A 17783-nucleotide genomic window follows, 5' to 3' on the forward strand; every position below is an offset into this window, starting at 1 on the left:
CTCTGCCTCCCTCATCCATCATTCGTCATCTTCATCCATCCAAACACCACTGTAAATTTGTCAGAGCCTTTTCCATATTCAGTACTTGTATAAATAACGGCCGTTGTGAACAGAAAAAAGGAAACGTGCATTTTCTATTTCTGTTCTGTCTCCAGTCATAGCCGTGGAAATGTTTAGCAGGTTTTGCTTTCAAAATACCCCTGCTCAGATCATATAATATAATTGCATAAGCAAAAGTGCATTCCAGCGTTGCCCCTTATTGTGGTTGCTACTTGCCAAAAAAACATGAGTTTGTGAGCTTTTCTATAATATATGAAACAGTCTGTGCTTCATTACTACGTGCTTTTATCCTACTTCATCATGTCTTCCTTCTTTTCTCTGCTATCTTAGGGATTATGCAGCTTCTCTGCAATATTCTGAAATTAATCAAACCAAGCAAAACCTCATGCTATATTATCCATCACTGGCGGAGAATGATTTCCACAATCCAGGCAGCTTTACATTGTTTTGTCCAGGGGCTGCAGCAGAATTCCATTAACCAGAATACACTAGAAATTTGATTTCTCACAAAATGCATTTGTTAAATATTTGCAAACAGCAAATTTTTTAGATTTGATACCAAATATAACCCTAATCACATTTCTTTTTCTCTTATTTTAATGAGGAAGTGGACAAGCGTAATGTCCACTTCTTTCTGTGAATTTTCACCCACTGAACAGCTGCTGGGTGCTAATGCCGCGAGGCTGAAGAAGCTTTGCTATGCAATGAGATATGTAAAAACTTAATGGATGCTTACCCAGACTATTTTATATTTTGTCTATTATATAATCAAGCTCTACAAGTAATTTCTTTCAATAAATTAGTAACCATACTGCAGATTGCAGACACTTAGTTTGATTGAAAGTAATAAAGGGGGATTATATATAGAGTTCGTTGAATGACGGTTCTGACTTGACCCACTGGCCAGAGAGATAAGAATTAATCTTATAAACCTCTCCACACTTCCACCCGCTCTGATCTGCCGAACAACAGCGCAGCGTCCCGTTAGCCCCCCTTTGTTCTAGGGCAGCCCTGGCTGGGGAGAGGGACCCCAGTTCGGGGTGGGCTGATCCAGGTCACGCGAATGCTACAGATGATTTCTGAACGGCGATGTGTTTTAATAGCAGTCTTACCCAAAATGCACAGACGGTGCAGCTGGTCCCCGAACAACGTGGTTGCAAAGGCTGTGCAATATCTGCCTGGCCTCGTACAGCACGGCACGAGGGCATAGGAAGCACAACGATGAAAGTTGGAAGCACAAAGGTGAAAGCTGGAGACTGAAAGATGTATATAGCTGTTTAACAGACACAAGTACTTACGCTACAGACTTTTTTTATGTTTTAGAGTAAGTTAAAGTCTCGGTACTGGACCTGAGTTGCACATGGGCATATCTGCCCCAGTCATTCAGGTTGCACCTGGTAGCTTGGACCAGATGATCATTGTAGTTCCCTTCCAACAGAACTATTCTATTCTATTCTATTCTAGTCTATGCTTGCCAGCTGCAAGGTTTTTCTTCTGAGGAAAGGCCGTAAAAGGGGAAATAACAACAACAGCTACTGCCTGTTTACCACTGGGAACTGACTGGGAGAAGCAGAGTGGAGCTTTAGATAACTCCAGCTGATACAGAGCTGCTATGCAGGTTCAAATAGTTTCTGCACTCCGAAGCATTTGCACCATTTGTCCTTCCCCTCCTTCTGCCCATGGGCTCTTTATTTGAGCCCTATGCTGCCACAGACTAATTTTTTTTCTGGGTATTTTACCATTGTCAAAGGTATTTCCTCTCTCCAAATGGCATTTTGATGAGTGCTTCCACAATTACTGATGATAATGTCATTAATTTATTTTGTACATCTTTTGCTAACAACCATGAGCTGTTTACTTGTAATGATCCTGACTTCTCACCTCCTTCTCAGCACCTTTGGTGTTGAGTGTTATATTAAGTGGGGAAAATGAAAATGCCTTTAAATAACAGAATTGAACCACTCTGGGCATTTGGGGAGTGACAGTCACTGGGAAGGGATGCTGATCACAACGGGAGAAGGGGCAGAGTAAAGGTTTGGGGTGTATCTGGAGGGGGACAAGGAGGACAGCGAGCACAGCCTTGTCTGTAGTTGGCTCCCGAAGCCAGGTGAGAGGTGCAGCAGTTTCCTTAGGGGAGAGGGAAAGGGATAAGAGCTGCTTATGTATATTCCTTCATTTGTGAAATTAGACGGTCATGCTTTTTTCTGTTAGCTTGTCGATACACATAAACGGGATGCTTATGCTTTGTGTTAAGATGACGCAGACACAGGCAGTGTGGAGGGTAACGTCAGGTAAGAATTGAGCTGTAGTCAGATACGCAACATAACTGTCAAACAGATGAGCTGAGAGGGTGTGCTTGCTGTTTTGTGTTTGTTACTTTATTGTGAAATAAAATACCGATGTTTTCAATTCATGTAGAAACTATCAAACTGCTGCTACCTTCCCTTTTTCTTTTCCTGAATTTGTGACTTCTGCTAAAATTAAGAGATTAGGACAGCATAAATCTGTTATTTAACTGTCTCAACCCTCAGAAAAAATAGTATGCTTCTCTCTTTATTTCATGCTTTCCATTAAGGATGTACACTGCTGTGGAAGGACTTCAGTGGCTACTGAATGACAACACTTCAGAAAAAATGTTTAGCCACCAATGCAAAGATAAACAAGAATAGTACAACTTTACTGCATTTTTCAGCTGAAATAGCACCATAGCCTCTTGCCACACCAAAAGCAAGACCCCACAGACAAATAACCATCATCGTAAGTCAGTGCTGCGGAGGCGAGGGCGGGGGTTGGATTTTCTTTTTTTTTTTCCGTGTCGCCAAATTTTCCTCTCCAGCTAGATAGCCTGAACTTGTGTGACATTATCCATCCTCATGTGCAAACCAGCCGCTCTCGCTCTCCTCATTATACATTCTGCTGGTGATAATACCACTGGGTTAATGCACCAGCTTTCACATCTGCAGACATCAGTTCACAACCTGATATGCCTACAAGTGAAATGAGGGTGATGGTGACCTCAAACAGATCCCCGGTGGATATTATTTCATATCAAATCATATGATTACTCATAGATTCAGTGGTTAGTTTTTGCTCAGATACCGAGGAATAAGGTCCAGTTCTGCAGGTTTTGGATGCTTTCAAATGAATTCAGGCAAACATTGGGCATTTCCCAGCACTCAGAAAGTCATGAAGGAACATACAGAGTACCTTCTCCTACCACAGCTGGGTGCAACACTCCCAAATCCTTATCTCCGCAAGGCAGATGGACAAATGCAGATATAGATGTGTAACTTCATGCTGCTCACGTACAATGCCAGAAAGGGGCATCATCCCGTTGCTGTGAATTTGGAGTGACAATGATAAAGTGAATTATTGGGTGAACTGGGAGCCGTTGTGTGAGTCACATTTAGTCATTCCCCTGTTTCATACAGGCAAACACAGTTCCACACTTCTCTCCACGTCTTTGCTTATTATATTTATACCATGGTGGGATGAGCTCTCTTTCATTTACTCTTTAAAAAAAAGCAACAAAACCCACCCCAAACCGCAGTTCATTGACAAGCTGCACTGAACATCAGGGTATGAGACTAACATTTGTGACAACGCCAGTGTTGGGGGTAATGTGATATTCAGATATTATGATGCAAATAACAGGTTTGAATTCTGTCTTTCTTAAGATCCTATGGGTGCATTGCTTTGGGTTAAAAAAATAGAAAAAGGTCAAGCACCATTGAGCTGGCCTTAAAGAGTAAACAATTATTTTAAACGCCATGGTGTACTCACTTTCAACAAGAGAGCTTCTGCTTGCAAGCAATACAGTAGCATTCAAGTATTTAGGTCTCCTTAAAACTGTTTCTTCCCCTACTTGTGTTAATACAGATATTAAGCCTAATAGTATCTACTTAGCATAAACAAGAAGATAAAAATGATTTCTGTGATTGAAATGTTTGTTATTTAGCATTAAGCATCTTCATACCCTCATGTGTTTTGCATTTTAATCCACTCTGTGCTTGGTTTTGGGATTGATAGATTAGTTTTAATCCCCTGTCTAATAGTGGAGTACTGGTGAGATTTATTAAACAGGCAGGGTTTGGTACTTGGATTTAAGAGGACTCACATGCACTGTTCATGCATATTAAATCTGGGAAACCACCGGTTCAGTTTATAAAAGGCTGTGATGTCCTTTATCACTGAGTGTTTCTGTTGTGCTTCACTAGCTCAGTAAGCCTTTATTTTTCTGAAATGGAACATTTTTGATGGTTCCTTCCCACTGCATAAATCTAATATTCCAAAGATATATTTTTGACTGTTAAAGTTATTATTGAAATCTGTTCATTTTATCCCGAGTTTGTGTTGTCCCTCTCCTCCTTGGCTCGGTAGCCCTGAAGGTTGGGTGAGGATCCCACCCCACCGTGGGATGTGAGGGCTACAGCTGCGGGTGCTGAGTCTAGGGGCACCGGAGCCAAGGCAGATGCTCACAAACGCTTCCCCTGCCTCTTCGTTAGCAGATTATTGACTCAATTCTGTAGCTGTGTGTGTGCTTGAGGCTGGTGGTGTGGGTGTGTGGTGGTGTGTGCATAGGTGGGCCTGAAACAGATGTCCCACACGCTCTTCTGCACTAATAGCTTTGACTTGGTTGCCCGGGACTGAACTTGCCGGCAGACGTGGTGCTTCCACTGACATGTTCTGTAGCACGTGAGTTTGAGGATAACCATATGATGGACATGACCAAAATATTGAGGGTGTGCACTGGCTAAGAAGGTCATGCTTAGAGAAAAACACGTATCAGAAATCTTTTCTGGAGAAGCCTACCACTGGCGCTGGTCATTGACTGTCTCTCAGCGTGCCACCAAGTCTCCCTGATGCGTCCTCGTGTCCAGAGCCAAACGTCTTGTTTCGCTCTCCACTGGAATCGACTTCCCGTGTTTGCTGCATTTCAGGAAACAAATAAAAAGTGCTGTATGGTGATTAGAATGTGAAAATGACTCCTGTGTGGGTTTTACTGTTACACTGGGAAAAGCAGAAGCTTGATAATAGTTTAAAAACCACTGAAAACTTCAAACCCGCCTAAATTACAAATTCATGCCCTATCAGTGGAAGATAAGTTGACTTAATTTGCGGTTTTACTGGTTAATATACCATTAATGCTGTAATACTAGTAATGCTGTGAGAAATGGGGGAAATTTACTTTTTTGTTAATGTAATTATAGGATTGCTATATAAAAGTTATTAACTGCAGAAGTGAAAACTAGGAAAAATGAGTTTAAATTTAATGATAAGTTAAAGAAACCACTAAAAGCTTTTTGCAAGAAGATGCTTTATTATTGTAGGTTTGCTTCTTTAGCTAACCTCTATTTTTGATTTATCAAATAAATGTGTAAAGCAGATATTGCAAGTACAAGTGGCAGCTGTTGTAATCACCAGCTTAGGAACTCCTGTATTTGATTAGAACACAGATAATAAAAAAAAAAAATCTTTCTGGATTTTTACTTGGTCATTGGGAACTGATCAGTCCTGTGAACTGAAGGAGAATATCAACTCTTGGCTTTAAGATGTTGTAATGGAAGATAGAGTTTTTTAGAAGCTTTAATTGAAAAGAAATTATGTGATATGCTGGATAATTGACAATACTTTTCTACCTCAGTTAAAGCAAATTTTTTATTCTGCATATGACATAAAAAGAGATAAAGAAGGCAAATAGGCAGTTATTTGTTCCCACCCCTTCCTTTTTGTTTTCTTTTTTCCTAATGCAAGAATCCACGCAGTGACACTGAAAGGTGGCAAATTTGAACAATGACGTTTTCATATAATGTGCTTTTAGCCCTTGGAATTCATTGCCACAAGATGTTGATGCAACAAGATTGAAAATATTAGATATTTTGTTTTATGGCTAACGAGAACATCCATGCTAATATATATATTTTCAATTAAATAATCAAAATTCTACTGCTCCAGGACATAAGACAATCCCTAACCAGTGGTGATGGGGAGGGAACTCCCCTGTGGCCACGTTATTTCATAATTATCAGCTGCGAGGTTTCTTGCCCATTTCAGTGCGAGGATACTGAACAAAATTAACCATTTGGAGCATGTGAGAGTAGGAAACCACTTGGTTCATCAGCTTTTTGTGTTCCTCAGGAAAAATACACAAGACGTTTGCAGTGCAGGGGTTTCGTGGGACCCTCATTTTGTGGTGCAAAATTTCAAAACTGTTTGCAGTTATGACGTTGTCAGCAGGGTAGAAAATCACTTTATAACTTTTTTTCAGTTTTCCCTTCGTGCCTATAGCTTTGGCAATTTAACACAGGCAAATTTAACACAGTTTAATATATTAAAAGAGAAAAAGAAAGAACTGTTGTGTAAGGAGATGTCGTAAGGTCTCCCGTGTCGGTCCGTGCTGTCCCTTGCAGGCTGCCGGCAGGGCGGTGCAGGAGAGGTGGGGTGTTACATGGGGTGCAGCTGGACCGCAGGGAGGACATGGTGCTTTGGCCAAGCACGTCTGAGAGGCTCCCCATCATGCTCTGTTTCTTAGCTGATGATCCACGATTTGAGCAAAATGAGGAAAAACATGGAAAGTCTGTACTTTTTTTGACAGCCTTGCTATTCTGAAGTAGTTGCATTATAAAGTTGGCTTCAGCTCCTGACTGACGGGAGGTGGTTGCTAAATTAGAGCTCACAGGGGACTCTCTTTGGTGTCATGCTTTCCACAAACCGAGCACTTGAATTTCACAGAGCCCTAGTTGCAAACTACGACCTCCTTTAAGACACCGATAGCCTTAGGTGCTCACTTGTCTCGAGGTATTCTGGCATATTACAACTTTAAAAAAGCAAAAGCCACATCTGGGAATGAATCCAACAAACCTAGAAGAACTCGTAGAAATGCCATATAGACATCACAGCCTGGGTTTCAGTTTCCATTTCTATTTCCAAGGCAGTCGTGGCACCATACGAACCAATAGACAGCACATTTTGTTTTATGTTAACAGCAACCTTTGGCTTAAATCAGAGAGGAAACGCAGTGATGTGGCATGTGATTTGTCTCATGTTCTTTCTGCCATGCGTTGGGTTTTCTGTCGGTGGTGACTGCGCATCAGTCCTCCCCAGACCTGCCTGAAACTGCTTCAGCCTGACTGCTGTCAGCCCTGAAGCTCTCATTTGGGAACCACTTAGCAATTAAAAAATCTCTTTGCTTACTTAAGGTGATTTGTTGATATGTGAGTACATTAGTAGGGAAAAATATGTATGAAACAGGAACCGAAGTGGAAAGGTTGTGCACAGCATTTCTGCAGTCACAATTTGCCTATGGACATGACGCCCTCCGTGGAGGTGCTAACTTGTGACCGCGGGATTTTGCTGTATTCTCACCTAACTTCGTGTAAGACACCACGGAGTCATCAAATCACAGCAAATCTCTTGTATCAAAAGAAGCATAATAGTAACTCATGTTTTTACCATCTTCTTTGAGAATACTGCTGGCACTGAAATGTGCATCTATAAATGAAAAGGTGCAGCTGCAGAAAAGATGAGCTACGAGCTGCACATAGAAGGTGGTTGCTGCTGTCCTGTCTCCATTAGCTCATGGCTTAGCTTTCCCCACGGGAACGAGGTGGTGTTTTCCCAGCCAGCCATTTCACTGGCACACCTCTGATCCTGGTTTTAGGAGGTTTCTAGCCGTTTGCCGAGGACAGATATCAAGCTGATGGCTTGCCAGTGAGAAACACAAAGGCTTCCCTGCTCAGATCCTGGAGGATTTGAACTTAGTGGCTATGAGTTCTTCACGGATAGGGATGGGTGGCAGGGGGGAAGGAGAGGGGAGCAAGTGAGAGCCTCATGGCAAACCGAAGTCAGCTCATAGCTGGTACTCAGCTGAAATGATGAAACAAGGACTTAGCTTTATGTTTTAAATCTTTCCTGGGCTTCTGCTGTAATTAAACAATAAGCACACATAGGTAATTGGGTTCCCCCACCATTAGGTTTCCATTACATGAATGATACCGGCTGGTGGGGACAGCCATGGTCTCCAGTACTTTCTTTTCCAAAGTACTCGCATATGCAAAGTATTTCACTGATGTTCCTTGCTGTTTTAAGTACGTTAGAGATGCAGCTCCAAGAGCAAGTTCCTGCTTAGCACCAACACCGAGATGCTTCTCTGCTCTTCCCTCCCTCCCCCCATGCCTTCAGACATTGTTTTTTCCCTTTTGATTATTTACAGAAGCCGCAGTCACGTCAGGTGCCTTCCCTGTTCTGTTAATGCAGTTCTGGGATGATGTCCCTCTCCCCTGAGACTGTTTCCAGTCCTCGCAAACTGGGATGGGTGTTGTTTCGGCACATATATCCTGAACTTTAAATAGCAAACTCCTTGTTTTCTACTTTTTAAGACTACAGAAGTTATGAGTGCTCTTCGAGGCCCCGGCACTACCAACGTGCTGCTGTGTACGCTTTCCCTCACTGGTGAATTTGGCTACTGTAAATCTTTCAGTGGCCTCAGCTATTTTGATTAATTCACTATAACATGAAGCAACACTGAGTGATGTCACATGGGTAGAAGTAAGAAAACATCAGCTTTTAAAATAATTTCTGGCTTGCCCCTACTGTATGCCAGTAGTTCTTGCCATTTGAAGAAAATTTTTTTTTGTATCCTTTTATGTAAACACATCATGTTAAAAAAGGCAAACTATAAAATGTTAAAAACCCTGCAGGGTATTAAAAATACCAGTCTCAATGCATGTGTTCATTCCTTTCACTTTCTTTTTAGATCACTAGTGTTGGTACAAAATGAGCTGAGAGAAGGAGAGAATTCTAATTAGGTTTAAAAAAGAAAAAATATGGCAGTTTATTTTGAGCGCATGTCTGCTTTGCAAAGGCATATCCCATTTCAGATGCAGGCAGAATGAATCATTATTACACATTTATCATCATAAAAATGCTTATTTTGACTTTTTTTTAAAAAAGAAAAGGAAAAAAATTATAAAAAGGGCAAAGCAAAGAGCCATCTCTGAAGGGCAGTTATTGCTTGCCCTTGCTTGGGAAAAAAGGCTTTCTCAATGGGATTACGTCCCCACTCATAACCTATCAGCCGTCTGATCAGAAATTCATAACGCAGGCCATCCATTTCCAGCTCTGCGAGGGCTGCATGATTGAATTTAAATAGGCAAATGCCAGATTTGAGCTTTGACATTCTCTCTGTCTCTCTCAATCTTTCTCTTTCCCCTGCCCTCCCAATCATAGCGCCTTTCTTCCTCCCTTTCTTCCTCTCTTCCCTCCGCACACCACCATTTCACGTGAGGCTCGAGCCAGCATGATGAGAAGTTATCGGGAAATGGAGGATGGATGTGGGGGGAGAGGGAGAGGAGGAATGCACGGCAAGAGAGAAATGTTGAGGGAACTGGACAGCAGAAAATTATAAATTGTTGCTGTCATGCTTTCATTGGGACACTAAAATCTGTTTTTAAAGCCCCCCACCTTTTTTTCTTCATTTAAAAGGAGATATTTCAGCATACATTAATAGTCTGTGTCCTTAACCAACCTGTAAGATGTCTGTGAGCACAAAGCTCCTAAGCTATTCTCTTTTTTCTGTTTCTTACATAGCTGATAAGGATGAAAATGAATTCAAATCTGTGCGCTCTCAGTCATGGGGTTTTAAGGTACAGCAGATGAAAAAGCTGCCTGGTGGCAGGCGCTCGCCGGGCGAGGGTCCCGTCCCCCCCCCCCCCGAGCCCCCACGGCAGCCGAGGAGCTGGCGGTGCCGTGGACGCGAACGCTGTGGCGCTGTGCGGGGTTTGGTGGGGATGGTGCTGGGTGCTACGGCCACGGGATGCTGCGGGGGGCCAGCCCTGCCGGGAGGGACTTGTGCGGGCACCAGTGGAGATACGGGCAGGGATAATGTCCGGGCTGAGCAGGGTCTTCTGAGCAAGGCAAAAAACCCGCGGCGAAGTAGCTGTGCATATTGTGTTGCCTGATTTTTCTAACGAGCTTTGGTGTGCAACCTGCGCCCGCGTCAGGGAAACGTGCTTTGTGCTCCCTTTGCCCAAACCCCACTCCCTTACGGAGAGAGCTGATTATTGAGTTAGGGATATTACAATGATATTTTTATTGCTTTCTTCCCCGCTGGGCCTTTTATCCCCTCTTCAGTGTACGGATGCAGTTTCAGCCCAAATCCTCACTGTAAATTGTGCTTTGAAACAAACATTTTAAAAGTCTTACTTTGCCCTTCAGAAAGCAGGTAAACACTCCAGAATCTGCATTTTTATCCAGTGGTACTTTATTGCCAAGTGAGCGCAGGGAAAATAAGTACCCCGAGTGCAAGAGAGCATGTTGTCAGTGTAACAGTTGTTTTTGACTTGATGAGGCTGCTCTGAGGGTATTCTTGGGGTTGTTCTTTTTCTTTCTTTTTTTTTCATTTCCCCCCCATAGAATTCAAGGCTAGAGGGGTCTTGGGCTGTACATCCTCTCTATCCATTGAGTTTTTCTCAATTACTGATTTTTCTAGTCCAAAACTAGAGCTTCACTGAGGCTTCTGCTCAACAAAGGCACTGAATTTGGGATTAAAAATGTCACATGGAGAATCAACCCCTCCTTCCCTAACATTTCCCAGAGATTCATCACCCTCGTGGTAAGAAACGTGTCCTTGGGTTCTCATTTGGGTTGTCTGACTTCAGCTTCACCACCAGATCTTTGTTTTCCCAAGGTGAAAGACACGTTTCTGTGTCATCTTTACCATCAGTGATGTTTTTTTAAATTATTAACTTCAGGATTCTTAAGCTGTTGCCCAACGCTGGGTCCAGCACCAGTCCTGCAGACACTGGGTCTGTGCTCTTCCACTCTGGGATCAGTTCTCTCTCCACCTGCCTTTTCTTCTCCACCAGCCGCCGCTCCTGGCTAAACCCTCCACAGCCTCCCAACCCCTCAACCAGCTGCCGGTGTTTGAGAACATCTGTTTTGCACAAAACCAACTGACTGGCACCAGTATGCACATACCCCTCCCCGTTGCTAAAATAAGCTGAATCCCGTGTTAGCTTTCCTAATTTAACCTGAATATTATTACCAACATCTTCTCGCTATACTGTTACTTGCATCTGCTTTTGAATACTGGCAGAAATAGAGATGAGGTCTCGTTTCTGGGTGTGCCCAGAGACCTGCTTAGGATGGACATCAGCAGCGCTGGTGTCCCGGGAGGCTGCTGGCTTAGGAGAACGTACCTGCTCTAAAGAGTTGTTTAATTTCACTTCAGCTCATCACCACCAAACTGCTAAAAGTGCTTCATGGTTCTTCCTTGGTAAGTTTGTCAAAATACCTCTTTTGGAATCAGAACTGTGAAGAGTTCTATGTTTTCTACTTTATATTTTCCGCTTCACCATCTTCATCTCATTGTGGTCTTAAGGGATTGTTAAGATTTCTATGTTTTCTATTACACTTCAAAAACTGTATATCCCCAACTCTGTAACCATTTTTCTGCTATCTTTAGCTTTCCTCACCCATGTTCTGCTGCCCACAGCTTCTAGTTTATTTTACTTGTTACCTACTGCCCTTGTTTCCATTTGTCATCTTGGTTTTCTGTTTTAATTGCTGACTTTACATTGTTAATAAACCGAGACGCATTTTAGCTGAAGTTGCCACCTTTCTTCATTGTCCAATTGTCTTTTTGGCCATTTAATATGTTTCTTCTGTGGTTTTGGTTGATTTCCTCCTAAATCCTTTCTTATGATCAGTTTTCAATGCGTTTTGTAGCTTTAGGAAATACCATGTACATGTACTTTGGAACTGTGATCTGCATAAGCAGGTTAAATATAAGGTGAAAGTTCTTGAAGCCCTGGCTTCAGATTTCCAGATGTGAATTATTCGGTGCTAAACCCATATATCCTTTGCTTTCAGTGCCTTCACTAAAAACTCGTTCTCCTTTCTGAATGGCCTATCCCAAATTTAGAGTAGAAAAGGAGGGTATAAAACTAGCAAAGGAAAAACCTGTTAATTAGTTAATCTTTTTGGCTGATGGGAATAGCCTTCTGCTGAATTACAGGGTTTGTTTAATAGAATAAAAGAAAGAGAGGTGATAACTAGCAGGTCTCAGCATGAAGTGACTCTTACAATATGTTATAACCATTAGAAAAAAATAAACAATGTATATCCAGGAGTTTGTTTCTTTTCTGTAGGTTGTCAAAATGGAAAAAAACAACCCATACTGATGAAAAACTTCTATGTTATATTACTTTTGATGAAGTCATGGCAAGCCTTTCTTTAAAATATAAGCAAAGCTTGGCTCTTGGTAATCTTTTCTGCTTCCCACAACAAATTAATTAGAGAAGATGTTTGTCAAAGATAATAAAACTCATATTTAGTTTACCATTTCAGCTTACATATGCTAATAATTTAACCATGCACCGAGAGAAACAATAAAGCAAATTGGTCTTCAGTTGCTTCCAAAATAACACCTCTGGTTGCTAGTGCGCATGTTTGCTAAACTTGTTCTTTCTGAGATGCCAGAGGTACGCGCGTTCCTCGTCCCGACAGCGTGCAAATGAATTGAGTTACAGTCTCGGGATTGTTTCTGTTGGGATTCAGTGAAGTGGGAGCTGTAACGTTCGTATTCCCTCGCCCCTCAAAATATTTGTATGAGAAGTGTCTTGGGCAGTGTGGGCAGAGAGGAGGAGTATTTTGAATCTCGAGTAACAGGTATACAATATTTTAAAGTGCAAATATTGTATCTAACAAACCAGTTCAGATTAGTTCTCTCAAGGATAGATATAGAATTTCAAATCTGAATTTAACAATGAAATGCAGAAGTAGAAAAATGTGAAGAGAATAATTTTAATTCAAATAATTAAAATTTTTAAATTCAAAATCTTATTTGAGAGTCCAGCTATTTTTGACTCCTGCAGAGGCGCTCTAGCTAACAATATAAAGTAGAGCAATGGTAACATTTGAGATAATTCCTTCCCAGGGGCATTACAGAGAGTAAAGACAGTGGAGTCAGAAACGCAAACAGGGTTTATGATCGACTGAGTGAGAGGCGAGTTCAGCTCACCTGGCAAAATTCTTGGTTTCGCTGAAAACCAACTGAGGTTTATAATTCTCCTGAAAGAAAAACATCTCTTAAGCTTACGGTTATAATTAGCCGGAGCCAGTTGGGTAGCTCTTCCTCCAAGATCACCACTTCTAAATCGAAGTCACGGATGCCGTATTTAGACATTGCAGTCAAGAATCAAGGGGGACGCATTGCTGGGAACCCGATTTGAGCTATTTGCAGTTCTCAGTTTTATGGAAGCAGGAGTTCACCAAAGTGCAGCTGAGCTGTGCTAATTCTATTTCAGTTTAATGAACATAAAACATTTGCCATTGATAGGGAATTCTTATCCAGCATGCTCTTCGTCTCCCTGGGCATTTAAAAAAAATCAAAGATATGGAAGGCAAGCACAATCTTATTTGACACCAGGTTTAAAGAATTGCATACATGTATTTATTAATTATTTACACAATCATTTTTAAACAGAGTATCTTTTTTTATAAGGTCAACTTTCTTTTGTTATTTTAGTCCATTCAGAAGGTAAAAAAAGCTTGCTAAGATTGAGCTCTGTGATGGAAGTGGATGTTGCAGAAGAAGTTACGCTATTACCCCCTCATCTAGAAAGGGTAGTTGAGTTTTAAATGGTCTGCAAGATTATTACTTAATGCAATTGTGCAGTAAGCTTTTTTAGACATCTTGGGAGTTTTTTAGTATATCTAGCTTTGCATTATTTTTGAGAATATTTTTCTTTGTATACATTTCCATGTCTTTGTATAAAAACTGACTTCACCATATGCCATGACTTTCTAGCTTAAATATAAACTATGCAGTAGAATGTATGTGCTGTGTGTATATTTTGTATTTTTCTTTAAAGACACGGTGCCAACACCCTTCTGTATTTACAATTCCAGGAATAATCATCTAGTTTGTAAGAACATCTATTTAGTAGTGCATGAGACTTGTCAGCTAGCACCTATAAAAGTAAGCTGCTGTTTAAAGGGAATGTTTTTTGTGCTTTCTTGTTTAAAGATGTAAGCACAAGGGTTGCAGATAATGCTTAATTGACTATCTGTTCTTAAAATGCCCTTCTTGATTCCTCTTTGAGAGATTTTATGTTTATTCCCTATATGATGTATATCAAATCACTGCATGGGCGGCGGGAGGCGGGGGAGCAAGCTTTAGACAGAAAGAAGTAGGTTGAATTGCATGGTTTCGTACAAATGCTGAATAGCACAATTCTTGCTGGTCGTTGACTGACATGAATACAAACACGGGAGCAGTTTGTGGCTGGTGGCATTACCTCCCCGTTGGTGTTTCAGTTGGAAGCGATGGGATTTTTGGTTGACTTTTATTGTGGTTATATTTGGTTTGGGACACAACACCACAAGACACTCTTCCGCGCAAAAGTTTTTTCTTATCCCAGGTTTTTTAAGCCACCTCCTATAGAGCAGTTCACTCCTGCTTTGCCTGGTGCTTCTGGGTGGCAGCGCAAGGCTCCACGGTAGAGAAGGAGCAGGAGGGGACCAGCTGTAGGGTGGTTCAAAACACAGTCAGGACTCAAAAGTAGTCATCCAGATATTTTTACAGTTTTTTATTTCTCTGTATCTTTCAACAGCGTCAGAAGTTGCAAGAATAAAATGGACGCATGTGTTTTCAAAAGCATTTAAATGACTTATGAACACAAGTGCCATTGAGCTTCAGGAGGACTTTGAGCTGTTCAGGACTTGTTTACACAGGAAAGTTACACCTCCTATACCAGTATAGTTCCACTGATGGATCACTCCATCTGGAATAATTGGCTTTTTTGGGTTAGTTTAACTTCTCCAAAATACTGTAAACTAAACCACTGGCTCCTTAACTGTAGTCTATAGAATGCCATTAAACAGTAAAATTTATGAATGAGTCAGTTCTGTGTGGTTATGCAAGGTGACTCAAAGAAATTCCACCACTGGGTAGCGGTCTCTTGGTCCTAACTTTAAGAACCACTAAACTAAATAAAATAAAGACATCCTTATTCCAGATGAAGGTCACTTGGGGAGTTACAACTGTGTATGTTTTAAGTTCATGCCTTCGTTTTTATTAATGTAGCCCTCAACTCGCTAAGGAAATCCAATCAGAATTACTCTGCACCATTTACAGTGCAGAACTACACCTAAATCCTTTATGAAAACAGAAGAATAACACTAATATCTACATGATGTAGAATATTTTAGATCTTAAAGTGATTTTGAAAGATAAGCACGCTTACTCCATCTCTTAATTGTTAAATTGCAGTATTGACTACATGATTCTAAAGTTTTTAAGCAACAGCAACAAAAAAATTGATGCCATTATTCTGCATACAACTGACCATTTATGGGGCTTGAGGTTGTTTTTTTTTTAATGTTCAGAAACCAGATTTTCATGCTTATGGCAGCTCAGAGTTATAGGATGATCCTTAGCAAAAATTTGAATATCGTTCATTTTTCCCTAACAACAAAGTCTTTTAGGCTGTGAAATAATCTTCCCTGAAAAGGCCTAAAAACGAGCAAGTCTCATCACTGAGAGAAATTAAATGTCTTCCTCCATATCACTCTCAGTTGTAACCAGTGGTGATTTGGCTATTTATTTAATGATCCGTAGGCTTACTTGTGTGTCCTTTGGCTGAAACCTGGGGTCTTCTCCAGGACCTTCTCTATTCTACACCGAACTGCCGGTTACTCGTGTAGGAGTCTCTTGTAAGCAAGATGATTCTCCTTAAGCAGGTTGCGCAGATACTTAAATACCCCCTGAGGCTTCCCAGTTTTCACTTTCCAGAGTTACGTGCCACAGTCTTCCCCCGGGGCAGCTACATTTGGACTCATCTTCCCTGCAGCTCCTGCTTCTAATTCAATTCTCTGTGGGGTTGAAATCGCAGTTGTGATCTCTACTTTCCTCCTCTTCGTTTTCTACAATGATGGAGTACCTCTGGTTGCAAGTGAAGAGGAGGTAGCATTTCCATGATTACCAGACCTGGACCGCTGCTGGTGTGTATTTTTCGTGTGTGCATAGATGGTTTTGGCAGCATTCAGATGATTGAAAATGAAGACCTTACATTTCTGTGGCTGCAGTGTAGTCTTGGATATGCCACCACATTCTTATTATTAGCACTCTAAAAGCATTTAGAGACCACAGGCAAGATCAGTGTTTCACTATATAGACACCTGAACTTGTTTAACCTACAATTTTTGTTTATTGAAGTGTGTGCCAAAATTCACTGGGTTGAGAAGAGCTAAAATTTCACTCCCTACCTTGCGGAGTTTTAGTTTAAGTAACTGCAACAGATGAGTCATGGGAGAGGTGAATTACCGTCCTCATTCTACAGAAGTATTAAGCAACCGTCCACAGCTCAGGAGGCAGCTGGTGGCACGCCCAGAGGTTGGACCAAGCCCAGCATCTTTACCATGGGGACGCTGGTCTTCTGTAACAGTTCTATGCTAAAACCAGAGAACTAACAAAAATCCAAACCCCCTCCATAACTTTTAACAGGACACATGCAGAGGCTTCATATATTTAGGTATTAAGTTTTGGATGCTAAAAGCTTTGTGAGCTGTTTTTTAATAACTGAGAATGATACCGCTTAGAAAATTTAGCAGATAAGTCCTGTTCTCTACAAAATAATCTAATATTCTGATTCCCAAAAGAATGCCTTAAAACGCACCCTTATATTTGTTATGGATACGTTAGTTACAGGATTTTCTTTTTTTTTAAGAAGTTTTAGCTGTTTGTCGGTTGCTATTATGTTTGGAGAACAGGAGGAGGGCAGGACAAGACAGTAGAGGTGCAGAGTAGCTACAGGCATGTTAGCTCCCTGCGATATGCTCGTACAGCGGTTCTGAGGTATGGAAACTGGTCCTGCCGAGACTGGAAGACTGCGTTACCACAACCGCCGCTTCATGCTTCTCTTGTCCCCTCTTCCTGCCCTTGTTTCCCGGGTGAGAGGTGCTCATCTCCAGCCTTCACCTTTCTCAGCCTTGCCAGATCTTCAGTCTTTTGTTCATCTAATCTTAATGCCCTGTGTTGGTCTCTTGGTCTCTACGGAGAGGCCTTATTTCCACGGGAGTGGAGGAATATGGCTTCCTACCTGGCAGATTGTTAACCTTCGCCCTCCTGCATCCTTACCTGGGTGTCATCTTCTGTTTGGGCCGCTTGGCGGTGAACAAGTCCGCCCTGCAGGTGAACAAGTCAGCCTGGGAATTCCCTAACCCTTCGTGGTCTTCATCGTGGCTCTCACATGCTGCCATCTCGTCCATCAGTGGCTGCCCGTTGAAGATGAAGACCATGGAGTATTCTGTTACGGGCTCACTACTCCATGTTTTGGTATGGTCATTTGCTTGATTGTGATCTGCAGCTGGGCACATCCATGGAATTATATATTGAGAAATGAGAACGTACTTATTCTGAATGTGGTCATAACCCGAGCCGAATTCAATCACGGGTGACAACCGGCACCTTCTCCACCTTCTCCACCTTCTGTCTGTCCAGTACAAAAGCTGTATGGACAATACAGCCTCACAGCCAAAAACTCGGAAGGATGTTAGGTATCAGAAAGGCCGGAGAAGCAGATTTTAGATTAATAAAATGTGATATCCAGAAAAGCCAAAATGGCAAGAGAATCCTTTAAACTGTTTAAAGAAGAGGTACAGAATGAAACGTGAGGCAGGGTAAACACCACTGTGCTTTATGTGGGAGATATGGAACTGAT

The 17783-nt window shown here is 41.6% G+C and overlaps 1 protein-coding gene across 1 annotated transcript in view; it reads right to left on the bottom strand.

Moving 5' to 3' along the window:
* Positions 1–17361, bottom strand: part of PSMD7 (proteasome (prosome, macropain) 26S subunit, non-ATPase, 7) — a 143327-nt gene extending 125966 nt beyond the window's left edge. The window contains exon 1 of the mRNA XM_009326184.1: positions 17201–17361. Within this exon, the coding sequence (XP_009324459.1) occupies positions 17201–17361 (161 nt within the window). The remainder of the gene's footprint in view (positions 1–17200) is intronic.
* Positions 17362–17783: the final 422 nt, after the last annotated feature.

Source organism: Pygoscelis adeliae, unplaced genomic scaffold (genome assembly GCF_000699105.1).
Source record: "Pygoscelis adeliae isolate BGI_AS28 unplaced genomic scaffold, ASM69910v1 Scaffold496, whole genome shotgun sequence".
Classification (NCBI taxonomy): Eukaryota; Metazoa; Chordata; class Aves; order Sphenisciformes; family Spheniscidae; genus Pygoscelis; species Pygoscelis adeliae.